Raw genomic sequence first — 14,115 nt, 5'->3', positions numbered from 1 at the left:
CTCCATGAATTTATCTAGTTCTTTTTTGAACGCTGTTATAGTCTTGACCTTCACAACATCCTTTGGCAAGGAGTTCCACAGTTTGACTGTGCATTGTGTGAAAAAATACTTCCTTTTGTTTTTTTTAAACTTGATGCCTATTAATTTCATTTGATGACCCCTAGTTTTTGTGTTATGAGCAGGAGTAAATAACACTTCCTTATTTACTTTCTTCACTTAATTGGGAGAGAGAGAGGAAGTTCCTTACCAACACAGAGGAAAAGGCTTTTTTCCCTTGCACTTCCTGGTCCCAAAGGAAACTGGGGGCCTCTGTCCCATTGTAGACCTTAGAAAGCTAAACTATGTGATCAAAAAGATCAAGTTTGGGATGGTTAACTTCTCTTCTAGTATCCCTTCCCTGGAAAGAGGAGATTGGTATGTTTCCCTCAATTTACAAAATGTGTACTTCTATGTGGTAATACATCCCTCCCACAGGAAGTACCTTTGTTTTGTGGTAGGCACCAACCACTATTAGTACACAGTGCTCCCTCTAAATTTGTCAACAGCCCCTAGAGTCTTCACTCTTCACCTCCATCATTTGGGCATTCAACTATTTCCTTACCTGAACAATTGACTGGAATAGGTAGGGGAGGGATAGCTCAGTGGTTTGAGCATTGGCTTGCTAAACCCAGGGTTATGAGTTCAATCCTGGAAGGGGCCACTTAGGGGTCTGAGGCAAAATCAGTACTTGGTCCTGCTAATGAAGACACAGGGCTGGACTTGATGACCTTTCAAGGTCCCTTTTAGCTCTAGAGGTAGGATGACTCCATCAAGTGACCAGATCCAAAACAATGTCCTAGTGATCTCATCTGGGCCTGAAATTAATTTGGAGAAATCTCAGTTACAACCCACTCAATGCATAATTTTTATAGGAGCAAACCTCGATGACAGAACAACCAGGGCTTATCTTTCAAAGAACAGGTACCTATCTGTAGCTGCCCTTTCCAATGACCTCAGGTCCAGGTCAATGACAACAGTGCATACCTGCCTTCATCTCCTGTGCCACATGGCCTTGTGGATGTATGTAACTCTACATGCCAGACTTCACCTTCACTGTCTGCAAGGCTGATTTCATTCAGTATTTCTTCCTTCTAGGTGCCATCTGGATGTGCAGATTTATGTATCTACTTGAGTGTTTCACTCTCCAAGTTGGTGATTGGACCCAAAGAATATGTGCAAAGGAGTCTCATTTTTATATCCAGAAGGTTTCCCCTGCATATAAACATGTTGGAACTTAAAACTATTCATCTGGCCTGGTAGTATTTATGCCCTCCCTCAGAAAACAGGTGGTGCAAGCTCTCACAGACAACACCACAGGTATGTTTTACCTGAACATCAAGGAGAGGCAAGATTGTCTCAGCTGTGCTGGGAAACTATCCTCCTTTGGAGTCTACAATGTTTCCCTGAAGGCTTTTCACCTTTCAGGAGTGAGAAACGCAATAACAGATTGCACAAGGGGGTTTTCATAGACCATCTTGAATGATCAATCAGAAAGACATTCTCCTCCATGTTTTCCACTGCTAGGGTACCCAGTAATAGACTTGTTTGTGACCAACCTCAACAAGTGCATGGGATTTTTCTCCAAGGCTAACAGCACTGCAGATTCTATCACAGATGCTTTTCTTCTTCCCTGGTCTGGTCACCTCCTATATGTGTTCCCTCCAGTTCCTCTCATTCCAGTGGAGCTCAGGAAGCTAAAACAGGACTACGAGTCATTAAGCCTCATTGCACCAGCATAGCCAAGACAATATTGGTTCATGGATATACATCAGCTGTCCATCCATTCACTGGTAACTCTACAACTTGTTATAGAACTTCTGTCACAAAACCAGGACAGATCTCTGCATCTGAACCTTAAATCTCTCCATCCTATTCTGTGAATAATCTCTGGCTGAGCACTCGTGAGAAATTGTGCTCCCAAGAGGTCTAGGCCTTCTTGGTGAGCAACGGAAAAGAATCCATTAGAGCCAGGTATGCATCGAACTGGAAAAGATTTTCTGTTTGGGTACAGTCCCACAGTTTATTTCCCCATCATATTGAGGTTATGCATGTGCTGGACTATCTCCTGCACCTGAAATCATCAGGCCTCAAATAGTTCTGTGAGAGTTCACCTGGCTTTTATTTCAGCACTATGTCCGCCAATAGAGAGGTTTTCCATCTTGTTTCTCGATTTTGAAAGGGCCTAACCAATACTTACCCTCCTGTGTCTGCTCTGGTACCTCTATGGGATTTAAATGTAGTTCTCTCGATACTCATGGGTTCCCCTTTTGAGACTACGGAGACAGCTTCTTTATCTTTATCATCTGTGTAATTGGTATTTTTGGTAGCACTTTCTTAAGTGAGGAGTGTTTCAGAACTTCAGGCTCTCTTAGCTGACCTTCCTTTTATAGTATTTCATGAGGACAAGGTATCCCTTAGACCACATCCTAAATTTGTGCCTAAGGTAGTATCAACCTTTTATCTAAACAAAACCATTAACCTTCCGGTGTTTTTGCTGAAACCCCATTCGCATAAGGAGGAGCAAGCATTCCATATGTTGGATGTTCATGGAGTACTGGTGTTTTATTTGGACCTCACTAGATCTTTCAGATCTTCCTCCCCAGACTCTTTGTAGCCTACCTGAAAGAACTAAGGGTCAACCAGAGTCATCTCAGCAAATATCACACTAGATTTCTGAATCTATCAAACTATGCTACCAGCTCACTGAAGTCTCTCCTTGGTCAAGAATAGCGGTTCGCTACACCAGAGCGCAGTACACTACTTCAGCTTTCTCAGGCAATGTTCCAATAGCTGATATATGCCCTGTGGGAAATGGTTTTCTCTGCATACTTTTTCTAATCATTCTGCCATCACTCAAGCCGCTCTTGATGATGCCAACTTTGGAAAGTTGGTACTTTTTAGTTTCGGTTAAGATTATCCAAAATTACTCCACCTGTAAAGGAACTGCTGTTGAGTCACCTATGGTAGAATGTAAATGTGTGCAATCACTCAAAGGAGAAAAAACAGTTACTTACCTTACAGTAACTGTTGTTCTTCAAAATGTGTTGTTTACATGTACATTCCACGACTCTCCCACCTTCTGTGCTACTTTGGATTCACTTATAGTGGTGCAAAAGAATGGAGAGGGAAAGGGCACACATGCCCCTTTTATTGCCCTCACCTGAGAGCACAAGGAGAGCAAGGGTGCATGCGCCTCCTAGTAGTATTGCTGGTAAAAGTCTCCAACTTGAATGCACTGGACTCACACATACCTACAGTGGAATGCATATATGCAAAATACATCTTGAAGAACAACAGTTACTGTAAGGTAAGTAACCTTTTTTCTCTTTCCACCTTGCATTGTTGTTTATTACTTGACTGATTTAAAACTCAGGATAAATAACATAAAATATCCTTTACATTCAGTTTGGACTTCAAATTACCATGAGTTTTAATATGGCTCCTGTATTACAAAGGAAATTTTAAATTACCTTAAATGATATTAATTGAACGCTTTGTTCATTTTTATGTTGCATCATTGATCTTACTTGAAACAATTGAAGGTTTTAACTATTTCTTTCATCCATAACACTGTAGCATTGTAACATTTTATTTTTCAAACCATCTGTATTTCAGCTTTATATTCCTAATGTAATATATTCTTTCTTCTGTGGTTTAGATGAGGAGCCTTTCTTAATTCTGGCTGACCATCATGAAATAAGAAAAATTAGCACTGATGGATCCAACTACACTTCATTGAAACAGGTATAATCACAGTAACAGTCTCTACATTTCATTTTAATACTCTTATTACTATTTAAAGTATGCAGTTGAGAGAAAGATAATCCTAGAACTGTTATAGTAGAATAATGCAGTAACCTAATGTATATAGTGATTTTTACAGTTTCTTAAAATGACTATTCTGATTGATTGAGTTTTTGATTTGTATTAATATCCAGGCAGTTGTTTGTTGAGTCACTCTGAAATCCAAAAAATTTGTGTTCTTTCAACTTTCCAAAGAGATGACTACTTCTTTCGTGTGTTTGCATATTTTGATTATGCTGCAGGTGTGTGTATATATCTCATGCACTGGTGCCGGAGAGTTTTCCATAGCAATACCCATAGAGGCAGCCATGCTTGCACCTTGGCTTCCCTCATGCGCCAAGGGTATACAGTGAGAAGCCACCCCCCCATCCTTCATTTCCTTCTTACCGTTGATGACTGAAGTGTGCTTTTCATCCCTGGTTTATCTGTGAACTACATTTGTATATAGTTAGCTAGTTCTTAGTTAGTGGTACTTGTTTGGTACTTTGTACCCTTATTTATTGATTTTTTTAAAATGTATTTTATTATTGTTGAATAAGCAGGTGTCTTCAGGCTTCACCAAGTACCAGGGTAAGTCTCTGCCAAGGTCCCCTGGCTTTAAGCCCTGTTCCAGGCGTCATAAAGTGTCATTACTGGTCCTCACTCTCTCTGTTTAAAGTGGAGTCTGAGTTGCCATGGCTTCAAAACTGCAATGAAGAAGAAGAGAGAAGATACATCCTCATGGAAACTGCTCTTCTCCCTGAGCACCGTGAGCACCCGTGGCCTTCAGAACCAAAAAAGAGGATGTCTTTGACTTCTTTAAAATCCTCTACCACAGAAATAAGCCACTCCAATACCAAAGATAGACCATGCCCAATGGCTTACCACTCTCTAGTACTGCCTCAGAGTGGGGCTCAGAAGACTGACACATTGATTCTGGTACCCATTCCAGGGCCGACGAGATCACATACTTCATTGGTGGCAACAGTGGATCCATCACTACTGCTTATTGCATGGCAGAGGGCTCCGTTGCTATGGACAACAACAGAAACCTACACAGCTATGAATGGGCTGCTAGTACCTTTGCCATTCGTTCATAGAAAGGGCTGTCTACTGGTGCTGTCACACATGGTGCAGGCTTCAGCATCGACACTGGTATCTTTCATGGTGCCCATGAGCCCAGGTCTGGTATCATTTTCCTCAGCTTCTTCATAAACAGCACCTAGACCACTGGTACCCACTCCACCTCAGCACATGGTACTGGTAGCTAGGAAGCTTCCAATGCTGTTCTGTTACTGCAGTCTTGTTGCAAGTCCCAGTCCCAATCTATGATGTCTCCTCACAGTATTTCACCACAACTCTTACTCCTCATCAGACTCCTAAGTGGTTCCTGTGGTTCCCATTTCAGGGAATCCAGGGCATCCTGCGGAATTCATTCTCACTCTCACTGAAAATGTTCTGACAAAAGCAGGAAATTGAGAGATTGGAGTACCTGGTCCAGACACAGCTGGCCTCTGGTACTGGTAGGAGGAGATCACTTCTAGTTCACCATACTACCCTTTGATGTTTCATTCATGCCAAGATTGTTCACCTAGCGCATGATGGTGGTATCAGCCAGTTTCTGCCACTGGGACAAGCACGTATATATGAATGAATAGTTGGAATGAGACTACTCTTGTCAGCAGGTGGAGAGCAGTTTCCATTGGATTCTCTATCTGTTCATCCACTTAGGCCTGAAAATATATAAACAGAGAAAAATAAATCCTGTCATCAATACAAAGAATAGGGTTCATTGGGAAGGTCTTGGACTTGACATCAGCCAGGGCTTATCTGCCACAGCTCAGGTTTCCAGTTGTAATAGGACCTTTGTTTGTTGTTCAAAGATCAGCCAGGAACCACAATGCAGAACTGCTTTAGGCTCCTGGGAAACATAACTGCTTGTACATATGATCCCTTATGCCAAACTGCATCTCGGCGGTATGCAGTAATGGCTCAAGTCAGTCTACCATCTTCAGCTACAACACTTAGACAAGATAGTATGGATACCAGCCAAGGTATAGTCATCTCTAAATTGGTGGATGAACGAAGACAACATGGAAGTGTGAAAAGGAACGAATTAGGTTTTCCAACTGGATAAGTGTTAATAGAATAACCCTTTTTTCTTGAGTCCAGGGAATGTTAGCTTACTAGTTTTAATGCAAGCTTCTTTTCGGGTCAACTTTTAACTTGAACAGTATTTTTCAGATAAGGACATTTGCTTATTCTTAGCCAACCAACAATTTATTAATCCAACCAGAACAATGAACAGCTCATCACTTACATGCAAACACAACCAATGTTCTAGGTATGTACTACATACACATTACAGTCTTGCATTCTATAGTCACAGACTAAAGTTGAGGCTCAGCAGTTATATCAAAGAACAATGCATATTACCAAGATTTCTTATTACATTTACTTATGATAATAAATTCTCAATTCCTAACACATTTATCACACTTCCAAGGATGTGCTGGTCTTTAAGGCCCCTTTAAGTGTGTTGTTACTACTCTTTGACTGGATTAGTCCAAAAGACGCAAGTTTAGAATATTAAAAAACAATTGTGCAAAGTTCTTATTTTCAGTCTCTCCTAGGTCAGTTTGCTTGGACTTATAAAGGAGTTAAAATCTAAAATATGGTTATTTGAGGTCTCACTAGAGAGTGTAGACTCAGAAAGATAACTTTCAGTTATTTATGATAAAGAATAAAAGGGGAAATAAAATCATTGAAATGAAATCTCAATACTTCTTATCCTGTTAACTCTGGGATGGGAGAATGGCCTTTCCACACAGCTGGTCCAGGCATTGGTTGCACGTAGGATGCTGCAGCTTCTTTTGGGTCCAGTCAACTCTCTTGAGCACATGGTGACCTCAGTTTTATATAACCTAGTTTCAGGCTCATTAGAGGGGTCCATAATCTGATTCCTACTGGACACTTGTCAGGTGGGTCATTAGATTTCATTTCTCTTATTTTCACCGCTGCTTCCATTGGTATCCAGTAGATGGCTTTTTGGTATATAACGGAGGCTTTTTAAGTTTAATTCATTTCAAGGATTTTATTTCATTATTAGCCCCCATTATTAATTGGGATTCCCCACTTTTAAGCAAATTATTTTAATATTTCAAAGTTATACCTTAGTTTTTATCTTTTAACATACCTTCTTCCTTCTGCCTGAAAATTCCTATTATATCTAAAGTGCAATAATTAGTTACAATGCAAACCAACAAAATCCTTATAATCTTCTAAATTGGGAGGACATACTCCATATATTTTTGATTGTACATAAACATTTCACATTATTTAGGACTTATAATAGAACAAGACATTATTCACATATGGAAGGATGTAGTGCTAACTCACAAGGCAAGCAAATGTGCAGCTTCTAATTTGGGGTGAGAGATTATCCATGGTTTTATTTGCTATGCAAGGAAAGCAATGTGCAGTTTATACATTGGGGTGAAATATGTGGCTTGGATTTCTTGGGGTAACAGGTAGTTTGCCCAATTTTATGTTCAATCTTGCAACCACATTTCTAGCTTGCTTAACTTAAAGTTTTCCCACCCATCTGTTTATTCACTCGCAATGTGCAATGTGCCGGTTTGCTCAGGAAAGCAGTGTGTCACCCTTCTTGGTAACTTGAAGTTTTTTTAACTAGATTGAGAGGGAGAAAGCGGTTGCAAATTATGAGAGATCGATGCCTACATAATTAACAATACTCTGATTTAGCCATGGTTTCTCTTCTTGGGGAGAGGAATTTCTGACCTAGGCTGATATGTGGGTCCTTAGACAAAGTGTCTTGAATGATGTGAACCATTTGCTTCATTATCTTTACTTCCTAGGAAGATCCTATTCTGGAATAAACAGAGGTGGATAGCTTTATTAATTTTCATTAGGGCCGGAAGGAATCTGTAGTTGTTAATCATTTCAGACATATCTGTTCTCTATATCCCTTGCACACATGTGCAGGGAAGTCCAGTTATCACTGGTTCTCCCCTGTATTACCTTGGTAATGGACACTTCCACCATGGGGTAGAGATGTCATTTGGACAACCTGCAAGCTCATGGCTTTAGGTCCACTCACAAGGCCAAATTAAACCTACATTTCCTTGAGTTTGCTTACAATATCCATAGAGTCAGCAGTTCCTGCCATACATTCAGAGAAGGGCTATCCAGTTGCTCACCGACAACAACACAGCAGTGTTTTATGTGAACAAGCAGAGGTATGCCAGGTCAGACAGCCTTTGCCATGAGGCAGTGAGGTTGCTGAATTTCTGCATATAGAACTTGTTAACTCTCATGGTTTTGCACCCCCCAGGAGTTCAGAATGTCTTAGCAGACCACCTGAGTAGGTTGTTCAACCTGGATCACAAATGGTCTCTCAACACAACCATTCAAAGATCAGTGTTTCAAGTAGGGGGAGTTCCTACAGTGGATTTGTTCACAACTCACCAGAACTGGAAATGTCCTCAATTCTGTTCAAGAACAGGTAACAGTCTCAGGTACATCTCAGACAGTTTCCTGTTACTTTGGGACAAGGCCTTGCTGTATGCATATTCCGCTGTTTCTTAGAAAGAAGGAGGCACACATGGGATGTGAATCTCTGAAGTGGGGGGCACAGCAAAAAAAAATTGTAAACCCGTGCCTTAGTAAATGGAAATATTTCTCCATCTGAGATGCTAGCCACAGTATGTCTCCTACGCCATCTACAATTCAAAAGATTTTGAACTCTCTTTTACATCTTAAAGAGTCAGCTCTGGCAGTCAGCTCCATTAAGGTGCATCTGGCTGCCATTTCAGCATTTCACCCTCATATTACCGGAAGGACTGTTTTTTTCTAATACTGTGACAAACAGTTTCCTAGAAGGTCTAGCCAGGCTGTTCCCCACCTATCAGGGATCAAACTCCACCTTGGGACTTGAATTTAGTGCTGTCAGCTCTTATCTGACCTCTATTTGAGTCCTTGGCATCCTGCTTATTGCTATGCTTCTCAGTGAAGGTAACCTTCTTAGTAGCCATCACCTCTGTGAGGTGAATGGTGGAGTTACATGCCCTGGTAAGAGATCCTCCATAAACCATATTCTACAAGGACAAGGTGCAGGTCAGGCCACACCCTAAGTTTCTTCCCAAAATAGTGCCTCAGATTTTCACCTCAGTCAGTCAATATACTTACCAGCCCTTTTTTTCACCAAAACCACATGTTCACAAAGATGAACAAAAACTCCATACTTCAAATGTACTTTCAACTTCCATACTTTCAGGCTTCTTTCCAGCTTTTTGTATCCTATGCAGAATGAATGAGAAGTCATCCTGTCACAACACAACTATTCTCCAAATGGATTATCAGCTGCATTGTTTTGTTATGCTCCATGAGAAGCTTTCAACACATTCAATTAGAGAACAATCGGCATCCATTGGGGAAACACTCCCGTTGTGAACATCTGCAGAGCATTGATATGTTCCTTTGTTCACACATTGCTAGACACTGTGCAATTACTTCTGCATCAAGGGAAGATGTGATTGATGGGGAAAGATGTCCTACAGTCCTAGCTCCACTTCCATCAAAAAACACTTGGGAGTCACCTTCAATGTAATGGATATATGCAATCACTAGAAGAAGAAAACACTGTTACTTTTCTTTTGTAACTGTTGTTCTTCAAGATGTGTAGCATATGTTAATTATATGACCCAACCTCCTTCCCCAAAACATCAGAATCACTGATCTAGAGTCTAGTTCAAAGGAACTGAAGGATGTTACAGGGCAGCTCCACCCATTATATCTTCATCCTGGACCATGCAAAAAGTCAGAGTGCATGTCTGTCTTCCCCTTTGGGTCCTGCTAGGGAAATCTCTCCAGCAACGGTGCATCAGATGAGTATCCACACCATTACACTGAACAAGTGTTGTTCTTCAAGAAGGCAAGTAACCATTCTCTCTCTGTGTGTGTATTATTTGGGCTAATTACTATTCATTTTATCTATTCACACAATTTATGACAAGATCCAAAATTTACTGTACTGTAAATGATGCAAACATACACACCTAAAAGTATCCATAATTAGTCTAAATTATTGTAAATATACTAGAAGTCAAAATATTTTATTCATAGTCTTTCTTTGAGAAAAACTTCCTAAATAGAAACACGGACACCTGCTAAGGACCGAGGTATTTTTTCAGCATTTTTGTATCATTGCAGCTATTTTTCATCTATCTGTAGTTAATTACCATAGATTTTATTCTGAAAATCATTTTTAATAAATGATTTATTTGTTTCAGAACTAATCAGATAATTAAAAAAATACTACAAAACCTGTCTCAATAGGAATTAACGGTAGCAGTAAGCAGAGCCATGCTTTTTCCTGACTTCTTGTATATCTTAATGTCACAGGGGAGGTGTTCAATTTCACACAGGAGTATGTACCAAATTAAGCATCTTGCATTAAATATTTGACTGTACATGAGTTCTGTTAGAGAGTATAGCAAACAACATGATGTGAAGTGTGTCTCTTCTTCTGAAAAACCTTCACATTACTTTTGGGTAAGGTGTCACTGCTTCTCTCTTTCCTTCCTACACCAATCTTACAGCCAAGAGCAAAAATACAAGTTTTCTGTATGAGTGGTGTTGGCAGTTCTCCTCAGGGCTCCACCAATCTTGAGTTAACAGTCCCCCCTCACTATTACACTAGAGCCCAGATACCTCCACCCAAAGAGGACATCTGAATTTTGTCTCCTACATCTTCACATCAGTCTCTGGCCTACACTAGTCTGAGTTCTACTTCTGCTGTTCTGCGAAGTTACTGGCCTTTGTCCTCAGGATGATGGTGCCTTTAAAGTCATCTGGATCTGAAAAAGAGGAAAGGGGGGCTGAACCAGCAGAACAAGTGAGATATCTTCCTCCTCAGGCTCCTTTTTTGTCCCTCCTCCCTAGATAGCTCTCTTTCTCTCTGTCTCTCTTGGGAGATCAGAGATCTCTCAGGTCCACCTCCTTCACTTAGACATTGAAGGGAACACCTAGGAGACAGTGAGGTTACTGCTCTGACTAAAGGGATGTGCAAGGCTCTGATAAAGATGGGCAACCTCTCTCCTCTACCTGTAAGATCTGTGCTTCCCTAGCCTAATAGCTGTTCAATAAATACTCACAAGGAGGGGAACTAGGAGTTTGGATTTCATTCAATGCCCACTAAATAGCTATGCAGCTCTTTCCATTTCAGCATCAGCTCTTCTCCCTCTCTGTCTCCTTCTCCCACACATACAACCAGTGCATCTTTGTCCTCCCTTCCTATGTTCTTTTACCCTCCTATTCCTGCCCTCTCCATCATCAAACCTCCAGGATTTCCCTAGACTGAGGGAAGGTCAACGGGTAGGGAGGATCATGGATACCATCACATAGCTAATACCACTTTAAAATATCTCCCTACCCTTTACCAGAAGCAAGGACAACTAATTAATCCAAGAGGAAATAAGGATGCTGAACCATGCTTCAGAGCAGGAAGGAGAGATGTTTTATGGACAGATAAGTACACTTCCTTTCTCTCCCCTCCAAATGAAACTGGGCCACTTTTTCTTGAACATGTTGAAGCTCTGATATTCCTGGTATCCTTTTCCATGTTACCCGATCCAAAGAAAAAATAAACAGATACAAGCAGAAGGCAGTTTCCTATCAATCTGGATAATGAGGAAATTTTATGGCAACTTGGAACATCCAGATGCAGAGCCTATTTTTCACAAATTCTTAGATCGACTTGACTCATTACCAAAGTGTGAGGGTTTTAGCCTTGTATTCATACAGCCTCCGTCACCTTACTTAAGAAGTCTTCTTTATCTGCAGACTACTCTATGCCCCATAAGGATGCCTATAGCAGAAATCTGGAGACAAACGTTAAAAAAAATTGGTAACTGAGGGTAGTGTGGCTTTCACTGCAGCAATCTATTGTGCGAAAGCTCTGGTTGTATCACTGTGGGTTTTGGGGGGCTAATTCTATACAATCCAACAGCTCTGAATTCTTTTAATGTTGTTCTCTTTGATTTAGTCACATTTTCTCCCTACATCTTGACTGACAGTCACATAGGTTGGACTCTGGAATAATGCATTGCAGTAAAATTTGCAGATCAAGCAGCCATTCACTACCACTTCATTAAAAGACTAGATTTTTTTTTCTGATTCCATGGAACCACCTTAATACCTGAAGAATCAAAAGAATTCCTTTACATTGTATGTAAGCCTTATCTATCCTATTTTTCCTCTTACTACAAGGATCTTCGGCGGTTTGGAAATACTCCAGACAGAACCTTCTTCTGACCAAAGATCCAAATGACATACATCTCCAAATAATCCAAGTTTAGGTTTAAGCTGGCTGATGACACTAAGATGACAATGGAAAGTTTGTGATCCCAGAGGTGTATTCTCCACCCCATTCCCCATCCATTATTAGTGGAGCAATATTACCAATGAACAGCAATTGATCTCATTTTCTTCAGGGTCTTGTGTTCAGCTCTCTCACACAAATAGCTTGGTTCATTCACTTTCCCATCCCTTCCCTTATTCAGTGGAAGAGACTTATTGTTCAGCATTTCAGAGAAAATTTCAGAGCAGCTTGCACATTCTCCAACCCATTAGTTTGGATGTTTAGTTTAAGATTGCTGATGTCTTATTCAGTCATACAGTGGTCACCATTAAAAGACAACTTTTACCCATGGTTAGAGCAGGTAAGCAACTGTGTGTAAAATGATCATTAAAAAAATATCTGTCCTTTATTCATGCTTAGGAGCATTTCCAATGTGCCACTTTATACTTCAGACTCATCTCACTCAGATCCTAACTGTGGTAGTTGCAGCTGTTCATAGTCAGATTTCTGATATGCCATACATTGATGATTGACTAGTCCTTGCATGATCTCTACAAGAAGCAATAGTTATCGTTTGAGAGTTGGTTTAGCTGGTAACCCATCTGAATTTCTGGTGAACTTTGAGAAAAATTAATTTCTCAGCTGTTAGTCCATCTCACAAGTGATCACAATACCGGCAGAGGTATTCCCTCTGCAGAAATGAATCTCACCAACAAGAGAGAAGCAAACCTTTCAGATGTTGAAGTCATGATATATTTCACAATCTCTGCACAGGCTGCCCTTGCTGATACCAGTTTTCCAGTCTCCTGAGAGCACCCCTTTCAAGTGGCAGGACCATGCTTCCACTTCTCTTTGGGATGGGGCACCACACCCCAACCATTCCCTGATTATTTTCCCCAGATAACACCCAGCCATGATACCTAGCAGCCCCAAGGAGTTAGCATCTGCAAGTTTTCTTTAAGGAGACTGTGAACAGTGATATTATACAGTAACAGAGGCATGTTCTCCAAAACAAAATATGATTTATTTTGGCCAAAGGGCACATGTTTTTTGGAGAAGTGTATTTAAAATAACCTAGTTCTATATGTATATTGTCTTACCCATGACTGGCATTCCCCTCAGATCCGTCGGTGGACCTGCCTGAGCCTTAGGTTCCCTCATTATCCTGTTGTAACCTGCTAGATGCAGACCCTGGTTCTTAATCACTCTCTCTCTGGGTCATCCTGAAGCATGCTCTTTCTGTTTCTCCTTGTGACATCTACCAGTTGAGCTGACCACCCTCTCTTTCTGCCAGGGGGATCTTTTTTATCTCTCTCTTAGTCCAACAGCCCTTCCTCATGGTAGTCACTGAGAAGTCGGTCTGCCCAGCTATGAATCTGGCTATTGTTTGAAAGAATGCTCCTTATCTAGACCATTGTTTCAGCTGTCCTGTGTGGTTTCTTTAACCACTAACCCCTTTTTGATCTAACTGTGCACTCAAGCATGGTAATATCACACAGCAACACATGATGCTTGTAAAAATAATACAAATATTTCCCAATTCTCACAATGCAGATGCTTGAACAGGCACAGTGGCTATGATTCAGGATTCCAGTCCACATCCACACTCCCTCCGTCACTAGTGGAATTCCAAGGTGGAGGTTAGGACCTTGGAACATCATTTTCTTTGTCAGATACTGGGAGGAATTGCCCACAAAACGAAAAACAAAACAATTTTTTTTTAAAGGAAATGACTTTGTTAAGATCCTCACAAGAAGATCCACATATTGGACAACAACCATTAAAGCTATGGGTGTAGCTTTTTTTAATTGAGTGATTGCTCGGGGTTTATGGTTCAGCCAATGGACAGCTTTTTGCAATGGTTACCTCTCTTCCACTCCTAAACTTCTTCAGTTCATGCCCAGTGGACTGTT

General features: G+C 40.7%; 1 protein-coding gene across 1 annotated transcript in view; it reads left to right on the top strand.

The window, feature by feature from the left end:
* Positions 1 to 14,115, top strand: part of LRP1B (LDL receptor related protein 1B) — a 1,261,104-nt gene that overhangs the window by 1,025,926 nt on the left and 221,063 nt on the right. The window contains exon 58 of the mRNA XM_065561615.1: positions 3,698 to 3,783. Within this exon, the coding sequence (XP_065417687.1) occupies positions 3,698 to 3,783 (86 nt within the window). The remainder of the gene's footprint in view (positions 1 to 3,697; positions 3,784 to 14,115) is intronic.

This window comes from Chrysemys picta, chromosome 11, assembly GCF_011386835.1.
Source record: "Chrysemys picta bellii isolate R12L10 chromosome 11, ASM1138683v2, whole genome shotgun sequence".
Taxonomy (NCBI): domain Eukaryota; kingdom Metazoa; phylum Chordata; order Testudines; family Emydidae; genus Chrysemys; species Chrysemys picta.
Note: the sequence above shows the minus strand (reverse complement) of the source record. Positions and strands in the feature narration are given on the sequence as shown.